General features: G+C 40.3%; 4 protein-coding genes and 1 non-coding gene across 6 annotated transcripts; 2 read left to right on the top strand and 3 right to left on the bottom strand.

Moving 5' to 3' along the window:
• Positions 1–419: 419 nt before the first annotated feature.
• On the top strand, positions 420–5758 carry LOC110815398 (PWWP domain-containing protein 1). 2 transcript variants are annotated; one of them, XM_088214850.1, is made up of 3 exons: positions 420–600; positions 748–1886; positions 2808–5758. In XM_088214850.1, the coding sequence occupies exons 2-3, from the start codon at positions 776–778 to the stop codon at positions 5285–5287; spliced, it is 3591 nt and encodes a 1196-aa protein (XP_088070976.1). In that variant the 5' UTR covers positions 420–600; positions 748–775; the 3' UTR covers positions 5288–5758. The 2 variants fall into 2 exon arrangements, with proteins under 2 accessions (XP_088070976.1, XP_088070975.1); XM_088214849.1 differs by having other exon boundaries at positions 420–1886.
• A 294-nt stretch (positions 5759–6052) lies between these two features.
• Positions 6053–8052, top strand: LOC110815399 (uncharacterized). Its single transcript, XM_022043193.2, has one exon. It carries the CDS (start codon positions 6343–6345, stop codon positions 7888–7890), a length of 1548 nt encoding a protein of 515 aa, XP_021898885.2. The 5' UTR covers positions 6053–6342; the 3' UTR covers positions 7891–8052.
• A 37-nt stretch (positions 8053–8089) lies between these two features.
• On the bottom strand, positions 8090–12114 carry DEG14 (Trypsin family protein with PDZ domain-containing protein). Its single transcript, XM_022043337.2, has 11 exons — positions 11955–12114; positions 11769–11874; positions 11365–11484; positions 11080–11247; positions 10862–10992; positions 10270–10481; positions 9887–9968; positions 9436–9578; positions 8818–8938; positions 8565–8657; positions 8090–8478 (listed from the first exon to the last, which is right to left on the bottom strand). Exons 1-11 carry the CDS (start codon positions 11967–11969, stop codon positions 8362–8364), a joined length of 1308 nt encoding a protein of 435 aa, XP_021899029.1. The 5' UTR covers positions 11970–12114; the 3' UTR covers positions 8090–8361.
• Positions 12115–12291: 177 nt separating this feature from the next.
• Positions 12292–13396, bottom strand: LOC110815443 (histone H2A.1). Its single transcript, XM_022043246.2, has 2 exons — positions 13044–13396; positions 12292–12654 (listed from the first exon to the last, which is right to left on the bottom strand). The coding sequence occupies exons 1-2, from the start codon at positions 13254–13256 to the stop codon at positions 12406–12408; spliced, it is 462 nt and encodes a 153-aa protein (XP_021898938.1). The 5' UTR covers positions 13257–13396; the 3' UTR covers positions 12292–12405.
• Positions 13397–14356: 960 nt separating this feature from the next.
• On the bottom strand, positions 14357–14427 carry TRNAG-CCC (transfer RNA glycine (anticodon CCC)). The gene has a single exon. It is a non-coding gene; the product is annotated as a tRNA-Gly (tRNA).
• Positions 14428–14447: the final 20 nt, after the last annotated feature.

The following is a 14447-nucleotide window of genomic DNA, read 5'->3' as shown; positions in this document are numbered from 1 at the left end:
CACCTTCAAATTTTTTTATATAATTATTTTAAAAGTAATGCCACGCATTAAATTTTATTAGTTATAAACTGAAATTAAAATTTTATGTAATATTGTAAATTAACAGTGCATATTAGCCGCCGTATTAGTTTAAATAAACTGATTAGTAATAATTTTAACTTCTTAGTAGTCCAAAATATTCAGTATTTAATTACGTATTATAGTAATTAAACTCAATTATAGCCGTTAATTTGTTATTTTTGATCTCCCTGAAGCGACGAACTTTGGATTTACGCAGAAATTTTTTCATTAGCACGTACCCCTCTAAACGACGACATTCACTTACTAATCTAGTCATTCTCGTGACGACGTGGCGGTATTTCATTGGCTACTCCTTTTCACCGCCGGTCTACCCAATAAAGCCCTAAAGAGGTACAGCTCGTAATCATTTTAGAAACCTAAGCTCTCCAGATTTTCTCACCATCCAAACACCTCTCCCTGGCGCACACACTCTAGGGTTTTTAACTATTCTTTTGGTCTGTGTATTTACAAAATTCTTCCATTTTCTTACTTTCCCGGCGAACAAACGACGTCGGAGCGGGCCAAAGACTGTGAAGAAAGGTAAGTTTCTCATCCATCGAGCCCTTAAGGACTCGATTTTTGGACTTTCGAGTTTGTCTTAGATGATTTCTGTAGTGAGAAAAGGATATTGAGAATGATAGAAATTCTTATATGTATGAGATAATCAAGCAGTTGATGGGGTTTCAGGTGCGTTAATCGGTATGGAGGGGCGTGTATGAAATTGGAAGAGTTTAATGAGGTTGAAGCTTCATTGATGGAGCACGATTTGGAACTTGCGGGTAGTGGAGGGGGTGATGGTAGTTCTAGGGTTTCGAATAATGAAAGATCCGAAGAGGTGGGGGTTAGGGTATGGAACGAGAGTGATGGGACTGTAAATAAAGAAACCGAATCTAGGGTTTTGGAATTGAGAGATGGAGCGGGAACTAATGATGTAATTGAATTGGGAAGTAATCGACTTGATGGCATAAATGATGATGTTGGTATGCAGAATAATGAAGTCGAGGTGCAAATCCATAGATTTGATGGCGAAGATGAGAGAATGGAGCAAACTTTGGTGAAGATTGACAGGAACTTAGAGGCAGAGAAGTTCAATGCTTCACACTATAAGTCCTTGCTGTCTGAGTTTGATGATTTTGTTGCCAACGAAAAGGTGTGTACGGGAACATCTTGGGCAATGAGCTATGGCTTTGAGGTGGGTGATATGGTATGGGGAAAGGTGAAATCGCACCCGTGGTGGCCAGGGCACATATTCAATGAATCCTTTGCATCATCATCTGTTCGTCGCACAAGGAGAGCTGGCCATGTGTTGGTTGCATTTTTTGGGGATAGTAGTTATGGCTGGTTTGATCCGGCCGAGCTCATTCCTTTCGAATCAAATTTTGCTGAAAAATCTCAGCAAATAGCTTCAAGGAATTTTGTGAAGTCTGTCGAAGAGGCTGTGGATGAGGCGAGTAGGAGGTCTGGGCTTGGGTTGGCTTGTAAATGTAGAAATCCATATAACTTTCGTCCAACAACTGTTCCAGGGTACTTTGCAGTTGATGTGCCTGACTACGAGCCTGGAGGGGTTTACTCTGTAAATCAGATTAATAAGGCAAGAGATAGTTTTCAGCCAATGGATACCCTTTCCTTCATTAAGCAGTTGGCCTTAGCACCTGGATATATTGAGCTGACAGGCATTGATTTTGTTAAAAATAAGGCTACAGTATTTTCACTTCGTAAGGCACTTTTTGAAGAGTATGATGAGACGTATGCACAGGCTTTTGGGGTACAGCCTTCACGGCCTTCGGTTAATGTACCAGATCAACTGGTTAAACAACCATCTCGAGGTATGATTGCACTAAACTGATCTTTGTTTATTGCTTTAATGCTTGGTTACCCTGCCGCAGCCAGCTATGATTTGCTTTTTATTCAAACCTTAAACATTATTAAATATCTCAGGGAGATAAAATTTTCTGGATTTTCAGTAGAGGGTCAATGCACAACCACAGATATCTTAGAAGAAAAGATCTCATCATTACTGCTTTTTCCTTTATCTCCATGGAATTTGGGTAACTGTTGCTTAGTACTGTAGGATTAAGGTTTAAAGGCTCACCAGATCTGGACTGGTTCTTGCTTATGAGCACATATAGGAAATTAGAATTCTTAAGAGTAGCATCTAATTGACATATAGATAATTGAATTGAAGCAACTCTGCGCTTAAGTGATGCTAGTAATTCTTTTTTGTCATTTTCTGACTTTAATGCTGAAGTGTTGCGTGAAGATATTTAGTGATTACCTCTATAACCAAGCAATATCAGTCATTATTTTCTAACATTTTATATGACTCTTTACTTAAATGTTGCATGAAGGTATCTAGTGATTGTCTGGCAATCTTTATGCCATTATGTTGTTGATCTTTGCTATATATTCTCAATTTTACATTTTCAGAAGACATGTTGGATGAGATCTTTGCATTTAAGAACCCCTCTGATTGTGACATTTATCAATTATCTGGAGCAGACATATCCGTTAAGGCATTGAATAAAGTTATATGATCTTACTCTTGATAGGCTACAAGTGGTTTTTTCGATTTTTGTTTTCTTTGTTTCAAATGTAAAATATCTAGTTGATGCCATCTTATTGTCTTCATTTGAGTCTTATAAGATTACACTGATAGATGAAGGCCCATTTATTAGTTTAATGACAAGTAGATTTCTAAAAAGTGATGCTTCCATCTTATGTTCTAATGGGTTTATCACCTTCTGCAGCTCCTTTGAGTGGTCCACTCGTCATTGCAGAAGCTCTGGGTAGTGGGAAGAGCTCTAAAAAATCTATGAAAGTTAAGGAAAACTTAAAAAGGGACAGATATCTTTTTAAGCGAAGGGATGAACCAAGTTACCTGAGTACAGATCAGTTAGACCAGGGGCAATTAAATTTATCATCCCCACCAGCTTATGTGGAAGGACCCTCGACTGGGGATTATGTGTTGCAGAAGAGGGCGCCAGCATGTCAAATTCCAGTTAGACATGAACAGGCTGGGTATTCCAGCAAGGATGGTGCTGATATAAGCAGTTATAATCCTATTAATGAAATTCAAACTGTAGATCATGCCTTAGCATATAGTAATTTCTCTACCCAGAGTGCTTCCCCTGAAGCAAAGCTTTCTGTTGACACAGAGAATTGGGCCATGGATGAAGTTAAAAAAGAGAGAATGGCACTGGACATGGATGTGGGCCCGCCAATTGGAGGTTCACTTGAGATGCCTGGGAATGGAGGTGTAGCTATGGTTTCCTATAACTATGGGGAGATTGGAAAATTGTTCAGGTCAACTGAAGGCTATCAGCATTCTTCTGGAAACGTAGAATATGGCCAGGGATTGGACCAAATAAGAGGTGGTTGCATGGGTTTGCATCCTTTATCAATTGGAGAAAAGCAGTCTGGTGAAGTGAGCGCTGATGTTGGAGTAAAAAAGGAGAGTGCACCTAAACGGCCATTTGGGGACTTGATATATGAAAACTCTGCTTTTTTGGAGCAGAAGAAAAAGAAAAAGAAGAAAGACTGTGGATTAGAACTAAACTCTGATTATCCACTGCAGAAGAAGAGTTTAGCCTCTGGAAATGGTGCTACCATGGGGAGTATGGCTGGTAAATCTAACCAGTTCAGTTCTGCTCCTAGAGAGGATTCTTGGGTAGATGTCCAGAAGAAAGATGTTGGCTCCTCGAATTCCTTATCTAATTCAATGGGGACATTTCCAACAGCAGGAATTGGAAACAATACTGTTGAGCTTACACAATTATTGAGTGATTTGCAAGCTATTGCCCTTGATCCCTTTTATGGTGTGGAAAGAAATACGCCAGCAATCATTAGACACTGCTTCTTACGTTTCCGATCCCTTGTTTACCAGAAAAGCTTGGTATTCTCACCGCCACCTGATTATGAGTCTGTTGAAGTTCACACCATAAGATCTCCTTGTACTACTGGGGCTTTGGAGGGTACTACTAGTGACAATGTGAAGGATGTGACACATTCAAAACCTTTAAAAGCAGTGAGAACAGAGGACCCAACAAAATCTGGACGAAAGCGTCTCCCATCAGATCGTCAGGAAGAAATGGCAGCCAAAAGGGTGAAGAAGATTGATAGGGTGAAAGCCTTGACAGTGAAAAAGGTCACTCAAAGTCAAAGGCTCGTTGAAGCCCCAAAAGCAGAGGGAAAAGAACAAGGCAGCTTAGTCGCCCCAGTGAAATCAGTTAAACCATTGCCTGTAAGGAAAATGGAACCTACAGCCAGGGTGGCTGTGGAGCCTACAGCCAGGGCTGCAGTGGAGCCTACCATGCTGGTGATGAAGTTCCCTCCTTGTACATCTCTTCCTTCTGTAGCAGAGCTGAAGGCAAAGTTTGGTCGTTTCAGGTCACTAGATCAGTCGGCCATCCGAGTATTTTGGAAATCCTCAACTGTCCGTGTTGTGTTCAGGCACAAAGCTGATGCAGAGGCTGCATTCAAATATGTCAAAGGAAACACTTCCTTGTTTGGGAATGTGGAAGTGACGTCCTACCTACGAACCATGGAAGCTCCTGTGCAGGAAGGACCTGAATCCAACAAGCCCAGGGCAGACGACACTCAGACAGACCCCTTGCGAATTCGAGAGGCAGCCGTAGAACTGCGACTGGCTGCAGCAGTCCCATCGCAGCCTATTCCGCAGGCAATTGTCCAACTCAAGTCCTGCCTGAAGAAGCCAACAGCAGAAGATTCAGGGCAGGTAATTGCGGGTAGTGGCAATAGAGGAACCACCCGTGTAAAATTCATGTTGGGTGGGGAAGAAAGTAATAGGGGAGATCAATTGAATAGAAACAACTTCAACAACAACAACAACAACAATCCTAGTTTTGCTGACGGTGCTGCATCTTCTTCTTCTATTGCAATGGAATTTAATAGAAACAACTTTCAAAAGGTCATTCCTCCATCTCCATCCCCTGTTCTTCATACCCTCCCTCCTCTGCAATTCCCAAAACCCCCACTTAACAACTTGCATCTTCATCATCATCATCATCATCATCATCATCATCATAACAGTGATGTATCAATAGGACCCAGAAATTCTCAAAATGTCGTTGTTAATCCCCAAATTGCTCCGACACCACCCGTAACGGTTGATATTTCGCAGCAGATGCTAAGCCTCTTGACAAGGTGTAATGACCTCGTATCGAATGTCACGGGCATGTTAGGCTACGTGCCTTACCACCCTCTTTAACGAGCCTGCTGGCTCTCTAGCACGACCCATAAAACAGCCCATTTCGCCGTTTTTACGTGAATAAAAATGGCATCCGGATGGGGAGGGGTTCTTGTTGCAGAGGTCTAAGATTTTTTTTTTTTCTTTTCCTTTTTGAGTTGAAAAGATCAAAAAAGAATTAGAAGCCAAATGGTAAAATTCTATGGTGAAAGCAAAAGTGGGGTTGGTTATATATGTAGTTTTTTTTTTTTTTCGTTCTTTTTGAAAGTGGATAGTGCAAAAATGTAGTGATATTGATAGTACCACATTATATTTATTTGCTCCTCCCTCCTCTTCCTCTTTAGCTGCCCAACTACACTGTGCTCTTACCTCTGTTTATGGAGTTGCTTCTTTCAAATGTAAGCCATTGCTTGGGATGGTAGTCTCTATTTGACTTCTGTTGAAAGTGAATTTATTATTGCATTTTAAGTATAAATTTATATATTTTGTTAATTAATTATCTTTTCTAATAATAATAATACTAATAATAATATAATTTTGTAATAAAAATTACGTAAAACACAAAAGTTTCGAGAAGAATTAGATAAATTTTTTTTTTTACAAATACTAGAAAAATGGTAAATATCAAGTAATAATTTTATATGTATATATATTTCTGAGAAATTTTTAGAATAATAAAAAAATAATTATACGTTATTGTTTTTTTTTTTTTTTTTTTTTTGTAAAAGAATTAGTTTTAAGACAAGTAATAATCCCTTTTAACTCCGTAACTAAACCAACCATATTTTTCTTAAATTAACCGACGAATCCATCAACGGCGTAACGCGCACAAAACATACGGCCGTTACTATTGCCTCTCTCTCGTTAATCTTGTTTAACTAATTAAGTAATTAAATTCGTAGCATGAAATAAACTGTAAGTCGTTTTACCGGCAAACCATCGTCGTTTTGTTCCTCCTGGCATTAACTAAAACCCTCATCCTGTATATAATAAACCCTTGATCCTCTTCGTCTCCCGTCACCACTCCAAAACCCAACTCCTCTTTACCCTTTCTTCCTCCCCTCTCTCCGATCGTGATGTATTCCAAGCGATTAACGATGGAGTGCAGGAAGCTGGAACTCAATGTGATATCGGCCACTGATCTCCGAGACCGTCAACTGATCGGAAAAATGGACGTTTATGCTGTCGTCTTCGTTAATGGAGATCCTGCCTGTATCAAGCAGAAAACTAACGTCCACAAGGATTGTGGCTCCAATCCTCATTGGAGCCATGCCATGTCCTTCACCGTCGACGAAGTTGCGTTACAGCAAAGTCGGTTGACTCTCGTCTTCCACATCAAGGCCGATCGCAGCTTCAACGATTCGCTCCTCGGTGAAGTTCAGGTTCCGATTAAGAATTTACTCGAGCAAAACAATGGCGACGGTGGTCAGACGGAGGAAAACAAGGTTAGTTACGGCGTTAGAACGTCTCATGGAAAGGTTAAAGGGACTCTGAATTTTTCGTACAAGTTCGGCGAGAAGTTCTCTGCGCCGGCGCCGGTGACAGCTTATCCACCGCCCGCGGCCGGATATGGTTTCGTACCATACGGATCTCCTTCAAATCCATCTCACCAGCCTCCTCACCATCTTCCTCCGCCATCTGCAGGAGCGCAATACCCACCTCATCATTACTCTCCTTCCTCGGGAGCGCCATACCCACCTCATCCTCATCACCATTATTCTCCACCTCCCTCACCAGGAGCTTACCCACCTAGTCAGTCTCCTTCTCAGTATCTTCCTCCATCAGGAGCGCCATATCCACCTCATCACCATTATTCTCCTCCTTCACCAGGAGCTTATCCACCAAACCAGTCTCCTCCTCATTCAGGATTACCGGCAGGTTATCCTCCTGTAAGTTATCCTCCTCCTTCTCTTCCAATTCCGGCGCCTGCTAAAGCTAGTCCTTACCCGCCACAAGGTGCCTACCCAGCATCTTCCCCACCAGTTGCCTACCCACAGGGTGGCTATCCAGCATCACCCCCACCAGGCGCCTACCCGCCAGGTGCTTACCCACCATCGCCGCCAAACGGGCAATATGGAGCGCCAAATGGGTACGGTGGATACGTGCCTGCGCCGCATCCCATGTACCCGGGACATCCGGTTCAGCACGGGTTAAACCCGGCCGTGCATTTGCAGCAGGGTTTAGCCGGCCAGAAGAAGAAGAAGAAGTTCGGGCTCGGGGCCCCTCTAGCAGGGCTGGGGATTGGTCTGGGAGTTGGTGCCGCCGGTTTGGGCGGCGCAATGATGGTCGGCGGCATGGCGTCGGATGTGACTAACACCTTTAGTAGCGTCGGTGAAACAGTGAGTGGCGGCGTGGCCGACACCGTTGGTACCATGGCTGACACTGTGAATGGCACCGTTAGCACCGTGGCTGACACAGTGACTGGCGGCGTAGCGGACACATTTGGCACCATGGCTGAGACAGTGACGGGTGGCGTGGCGGACACTTTTGGCACCGTGTCTGATACGGTAACGGGTGGTGTGGCGGACACAGTTGGCACCATGACTGACACCTTTGGCGGCATGGCGGACACCTTTGGCAGCGTTGCCGAGATGGCCGGTGCTGTCTTTAATATTTTTGGTTAAACGGTGTCGCTTTCCAAATTGAATTGGCTTTAATTAGTCTTTAGCTTTTGAAGTTCACAATTAATTTCTTAAAATCATTTATTCTTCATTCTTTTATTTGTAATTGTAATTGGAATGATTGTGTGAATTTATGCAAGAGATCAATATGCATGTGTATATATATATATATATATTTATAGCAATTCTAAACATTCCAAAATGCAGTAAAATCTTTAATTATATTTTTACGAATAATCCCAATGGAAAAATCTCCATATATCATAACCAACAAGAATCAAGATGTCAACCAAAAATTAAGGATCAAGAGTTTTCACCCTGCAGTAAAAAAATTCCATGGCGAATCGATGCTTTTTTACCGGCAGGGAGACAGTAAATGTACTTTCTGACAAACGATCTGCAGCATACTCAGAAATTTCCATGGTGATCAAAGAAGCTGCAATTTTATACAGCAGAAAGGAAGACGATTGTCCTTCACATGTCTGGATTGGCTTCCTCTGGAATTACAGTCAAAGTTACTGAATCATTGTTAGCTCTTGTCACGAATACCTTCATGGGTTTCCCGGTTCTGTCACCCATTATTTTGATGATCTACCACCCACAATTACACACAAAGCTTATCAACATAAATTACTCATGCGGGAACACAGGGATTTCGAGAATGATCGTTGAAATACCTCCTTGATGCTTTCAACTGGCTTCCCGTCAAATTCAATTACGACATCACGCAGACGGAACCCAGCACGATCAGCAGGGGACCCTGGAGTTACCTGGTTAAAGTTAAGGGAAATTGCTGAACATGATATTTTTAAGTTTCCACAATATTAAAGCCACATGCATCGAAGCGAAAATAAAATTCATGCTGCTAACGAGGCGAAATGTTATTCGTTCCTACGACAAATGGAAAACAACGATAATAAAAAAGCATACCATAGCTACAAGAACACCTTTCTCAATATTGGGGAATGAAGCATCTCTTTCTTTGAGCTGGGCAATCATCATGCCATCAAGATCTACCATTTTCAATCCAAGCCAAGGCCGGACAACTCTTCTACAATACTTCAATCAAACATATGTAGTTACACAAAGATAATGCATCAAAGAAAAAGCAAACATAAAGATATTACATTCTATTATTATGTACTTAATGCTTAAAACATTCAAAGACTTCAACTCTACTTAAAACATTTTTAATTTTTATTTTCATAATGTACATGTGCTAATGAAAACATACTAATCAAGTATAAACAAGAATAAATTTCTAAGAAACACTAAACTTTTTGTTCTTTTTTTAGAGGATAAAGGAATTTGCTTGTATTAAACAAGGCACTAAACTAGTACCACATAATTACAAAAAAATTTACCAATCAGTCAAAATATCAATGAGGTGCCCCCTAAAGTCCTTGTCGGAAGTAAGATAAGAAAGATACTTACCAAACACCACACTCAGCTGATATATGAATAGTAAATACCAAGACAACACTTTGGTTCACGATCTGTCTACTGAGGAAAAAAGAAAGTACTAGATGTGGGAAAAAAAATTTATACCCATTCCTCTTGAACTGCTCCATGATTTTGGAAACTGCATCGATTGGTACAGCAAAACCTAATCCATCTGCAGCTAATCTTTTCATAATATTAACACCCACAATTTCTCCATCAATATTCACAAGGGGACCACCAGAATTTCCCTGCGCTATAAAAGAGAGAAAAGAATGAGAACTTGGACATCCATTTGAGGCAAATTACAGTTTTTAAATTCTTAAGGAGTGGAAGAACAAATCATCCACATGCAACAGTACCAACTCTTTGGGATAGCCAAGCAAAAAGAAATTCGGAATTATATACTACGAGACCTTCCATACAATTTATAAATAGCAGTAATATGCAATGTTGCAATATCCATATTTAATACACATACAAACAGATCTAGGGGACAGGAGAGAGAGAGAAAGAGAGTGAATGAGTGTGTGTGAGAGAGAGAGAGAGAGCTTATTACTGGATTGATTGCACAGTCTGTTTGCAAGTACTCTCTATGCATTCCAGCAAGGCCCAAATCACTGCTTTTTCGATCAACACAGCTAGATTCACACCAACCAAAAAAAAAAAAGAGAAAAATTATCGATGATGAGTCATGAGTAACCATAATGGATCTATAATGAAAAAACTTCTTTTATCACATAATAAAATTTTATAAACTTGAAAGATCTATAATATTTATTAAATATTAAAAACAGTAAAAAATCAATAGCAGAAAACACCTACAATAATTGGCTTAAATGGCCTGAACAAATCATATATCAGTATGTTAACATTTAGGTATTTCTAATAAAACCAATAGAAGGGAAAAATATATGCATCAAACCAACGCATTTATACCACCTTATAATACCAGCTGTTACAGTGTTCTGAAGGGAAAGAGGACAGCCCAAGGCTATAACCCAATCACCAGGACGAAGCTTGCTTGAAGAACCACATTTTGCAGTTGGAAGAGGAGTTTTGGAATTGATCTTTATAATTGCAATATCAGAATGTAAATCAGCATTCAACACTTTAGCCTCAAATGTCCGACCATCTTGTAAAGTAACATCAACCTACAACAGTTCATTCCATTCCAAAACTACCATATAAAATGCAAATACAAGCTTGGTGGCAAGCCAAAAGATTATACCATATAGTCTTATCTTTAACATTTTACAGAGGAAATCTTTACTAACTAAGTTTAACAAGTAAACATAATTTGAAACTCTTAAATAGCATCATATACATAAGCAGCCATTTTTAGTTACAATACCAGGATAATAAACGCTCAAAGTTGTAAGAATATAGTGCTCCATTTTACCAAGTGTATTACAGGTCAATATATGATTCAGCATCAAATACAAACAATCCTTAAAAATAGTGATGCGCACAACTCCAACTCTTGCCTTAGAATAGCAAACAACAAAATCTTAAGCCCTAAAAAGATACTGACCTTTCCCTTGGACAATCCTCGTACGCCATGAGAACCAACTACAAGGTGAGCACAGGTCAATATAGTACCATCTGCATCAATAATCGTTCCCGAGCCCATATTTGATCCGGCATTAATTCCATAAGGACCAACTGGAAAAAAAAATAAAAATGATTGTTATGGTCAGTAAATCTGCCTTCATGCCCCCCAAACCCAACCGGAGAAGCATACTAGTTTACCCTGAGCAACTGATATATGGACAACAGCCGGCCCAACCCTTGCAGCAGCATTAGCAAAGGAATCTCTGCCTAAATATCGATCATGAGATTTTGTGTTGTCTCCAGCTGCAACAAGGACATCCACGGGTGGAGTAGGACTAACTCTAGAAGAAAATAATGGAAGGTTCCCTGCATTTGCATACTTGAATTGAGATTTAAAACAGTGACACAAGGAAACAAGCAAAACAAAGCATATTATAGAAAAGAAAAAATGCATTTATAGGAAATATCAGAAACAGGACGAACCTAATTGCGCTGGGTCTGATGACAGAAGTGAAGGGGGCTGAAACAAGTCTTGTGAGACTCGCCATGGTACTTGCAGAGATTCAAGAAATGGCGCAGGGATCAACAGAGAAACCCTTGTGACTAGAATAAAATAAAATTAGTTAAATGAACCTCCATACAATTCTTTGAATTCGAAGAAAATGCAGTGAAAAAGAAATTCAAAGCAGCGTCAAATGCCTCTAAGCAATCAAAATATAGTGGAAGACGAACGAAGACGAAACTAGCAAATTTGCTCGATAGGACAACTAGGTTACTGCAATTACAATGGAATCAATAAACTCTCAGTATTCAAACAACAGAGCGAGCAATGTACAACGTGAAAAAGAATTAACAACCGAATTCAGGAGTTGGAAATTAGAACTGACAGGAATCCGGGTTGCTCTTAGCATAAAATAGACCCGATCCCGCGACAGCAACAGCTACGACCGGGATGAGAGAAGAATTTCTTGGAGAAGATAACAACGCTCTTTTCTGCAAATTAAAATCGTTTCTCAAATAAACCAAACCAAATGCAATCAAATTATGAACTGTAGAAATGGTTTTACGCTTACCAAAAAATAGCTCATGAGTAGATCGCAACTGGATGTGGAAAAAAACAAGGGAGATCAAATTTGACCGAGTAGTAATCTGGTCCTAAAACCCTACAAAGCCCCTTCATTTTATAGTTCTCAATGAAATGCTACGGACACTCTTTTAATTTACAGAGAGAGTATGTGGTCGGCTCGGCTCGGCTCGGCTCGGCTTAAAGTTTAATTGCCCAGGTCTCGGTTAGGCCCAAAGAAATAATTTACTAATTAAATTATAATTATTATAATTATATCTTATTTAAAAAAAAAAATAAAGAGAGAAAAAATCCTTACGCAAAATGCCCAAGAAAAAAGCACGACATTAGAAACAAATGCTAACACTGAAACTTCCATAGAAAAGATATACAAGAGTTTTTCTCTTCATTTTCCACTAAACCAAACAAAAAGTACAGTAAATCTATCCATTTTTCTTCGTCTATTTCTTATCAGCCTTTTTCGGCGACTTGGTTTTGGACGTAGAGGGAGTCTTGTCGGTTTCAGAAGAGGAAGCTCTCTTGGGCAGCAAGACCGGGTTGATATTAGGCAGGACGCCGCCGCTCGCAATAGTCACATTCTGTAACAGCTTCCCTAACTCCTCATCGTTTCTCACTGCGAGGAGAAGGTGCCTCGGGTTGATCCTCGTTTTCTTGTTGTCGCGAGCTGCGTTGCCAGCAAGCTCCAAGACCTGAACATAAAAAGAAAACGAAACCATGATTTTACACGAAAGAAGAATGTAGGGTTTAGTTTTGGGTGGTGAGAGAATATGGGAGAGAAGGAAAGCGATACCCTTAAAGATTAACATTTAGGATCCTCGAAATCACAAAACTCATTTGAAATAACGGAACAAATTGCAGAACGTAACGAACCATTAAAGAAAGATTAGAAGAATACATTAACTTCTTTGTTAGTCAACGCGAACGCATTTCAGAAACCACGTTACCAGAAAATAAAGGATCTCTGATAAAAGCTAAAGAAAACAAGAAACAAAAACCACGACCCATAGTTTTCTTCCAATCGCCCACCAAGAAAATAAAAGGATAAATAAAAGCAGAAATGCCGGATCTGGAAATATACCTCAGCCGCTAGATACTCAAGAACCGCGGCAAGAAAGATTGGGGCCCCAGTACCATATCTCTGGGCATATCGTCCCTTCCTCAAATATCGCCCTACACGGCCAACCGGAAACTGCAGACCCGCTTTCGTCGACTTCGAAACCGGCTTCTTTCTCTCTCCGGCACTCCTTCCTCTTCCTCTCTTGGTGGTCTTATCTGGTTTGTCTGAATCCATTGGTGAACTAGAAAACTACCTGATAAGATAAGAAGCGGAAATGCAATGCAGAAATCTCTTTCTTGGAGGGAAAGCAACACGAGCAGAGGAGTGCAGTTATTGTTCTGTTTGGAAAGGAAGATGGTGACAGAGAAAATTGGGGTTTATAGGAATAACGTGCCATGTTGACAATCCTACGTTTTAGCTTTTAGCCAACGGGGTGTGTTCTGAAATTTTAATCCGACGGTTCATATTTCGCCACATGGCTCATTGTCTGGGTGGGGTTTTACGATCTTCGCCAAATCTGGGTTTCGGTTGATGCCAGCCCTTAGATTGTTTGACACGCTGGCGATCTGAAATATTAATGTTCCAAGTCATTTAAGTGGGGAAATTTTTTGGTCGTCACTTACTCCCATTTTTCAAAATATCGGAAATTAATATATTTTTTTTAATAAAATTTAATTTTTAATTATTAAAATTAATAAAACCATTTAAAAGTATTTATACATTTATTATATTTTAAATATTTATTTACAATTATTTAAAATTCAATTCTGCAAAAATGATGGCGAATGATATTACAAAGAGTTTAAAAGCTTCATCTGCATCTTCCTCAATCCAACGGCGAACTCCAATGCCTCATTCATGGCTGCCCGGGCACCGGCCAGAGCATCCTGAAGTTCTTGATTGATCAAATAATGAGAGCATATCTGAGCGAGAATATGGTCGTGTCTCTCTTGAAATCTCACGACTCTTTCTTCCGCAACTTCTAACGCTTCGCTTACGAGCCTTAGTTTGTCCGTCGTGATTTGCTGGGCGCGTTTTCTTTTGAAACTCTGCATCAAAAAGAGGAAGGACGCAGAAAATCCAATCAGAGCAAAGATTACGCGGCCGTAATCTACGTTGGTGATTTTCATTTTTGCTCAAGAACAAGAAGGATGGAAGGAAGAAATGCAGATGATGTCTGGGTGTTTTTTGAGAGAGTTTAGATTCTTTGCTTTCTGCGTTGGGTCAGTTTTGGTATGTCCGGTCCGGTCCGGTTAGACCGGCATTTCGACTGGCTCGTTAAATCAATGGAAACAAAAAACTTGAAAAAATAAAAACCATAAAGAGGTGGGAGATGCGCATCCGGGGAATCGAACCCCGGTCAGTACCGTGGGAGGGTACTATGATACCACTACACCAGATGCGCTTCCTGCTACGCTCCTATGA

This window comes from Carica papaya, chromosome 3 (assembly GCF_054855325.1).
Source record: "Carica papaya isolate Zhongbai chromosome 3, ASM5485532v1, whole genome shotgun sequence".
Lineage (NCBI taxonomy): Eukaryota > Viridiplantae > Streptophyta > Magnoliopsida > Brassicales > Caricaceae > Carica > Carica papaya.
Note: the sequence above shows the minus strand (reverse complement) of the source record. Positions and strands in the feature narration are given on the sequence as shown.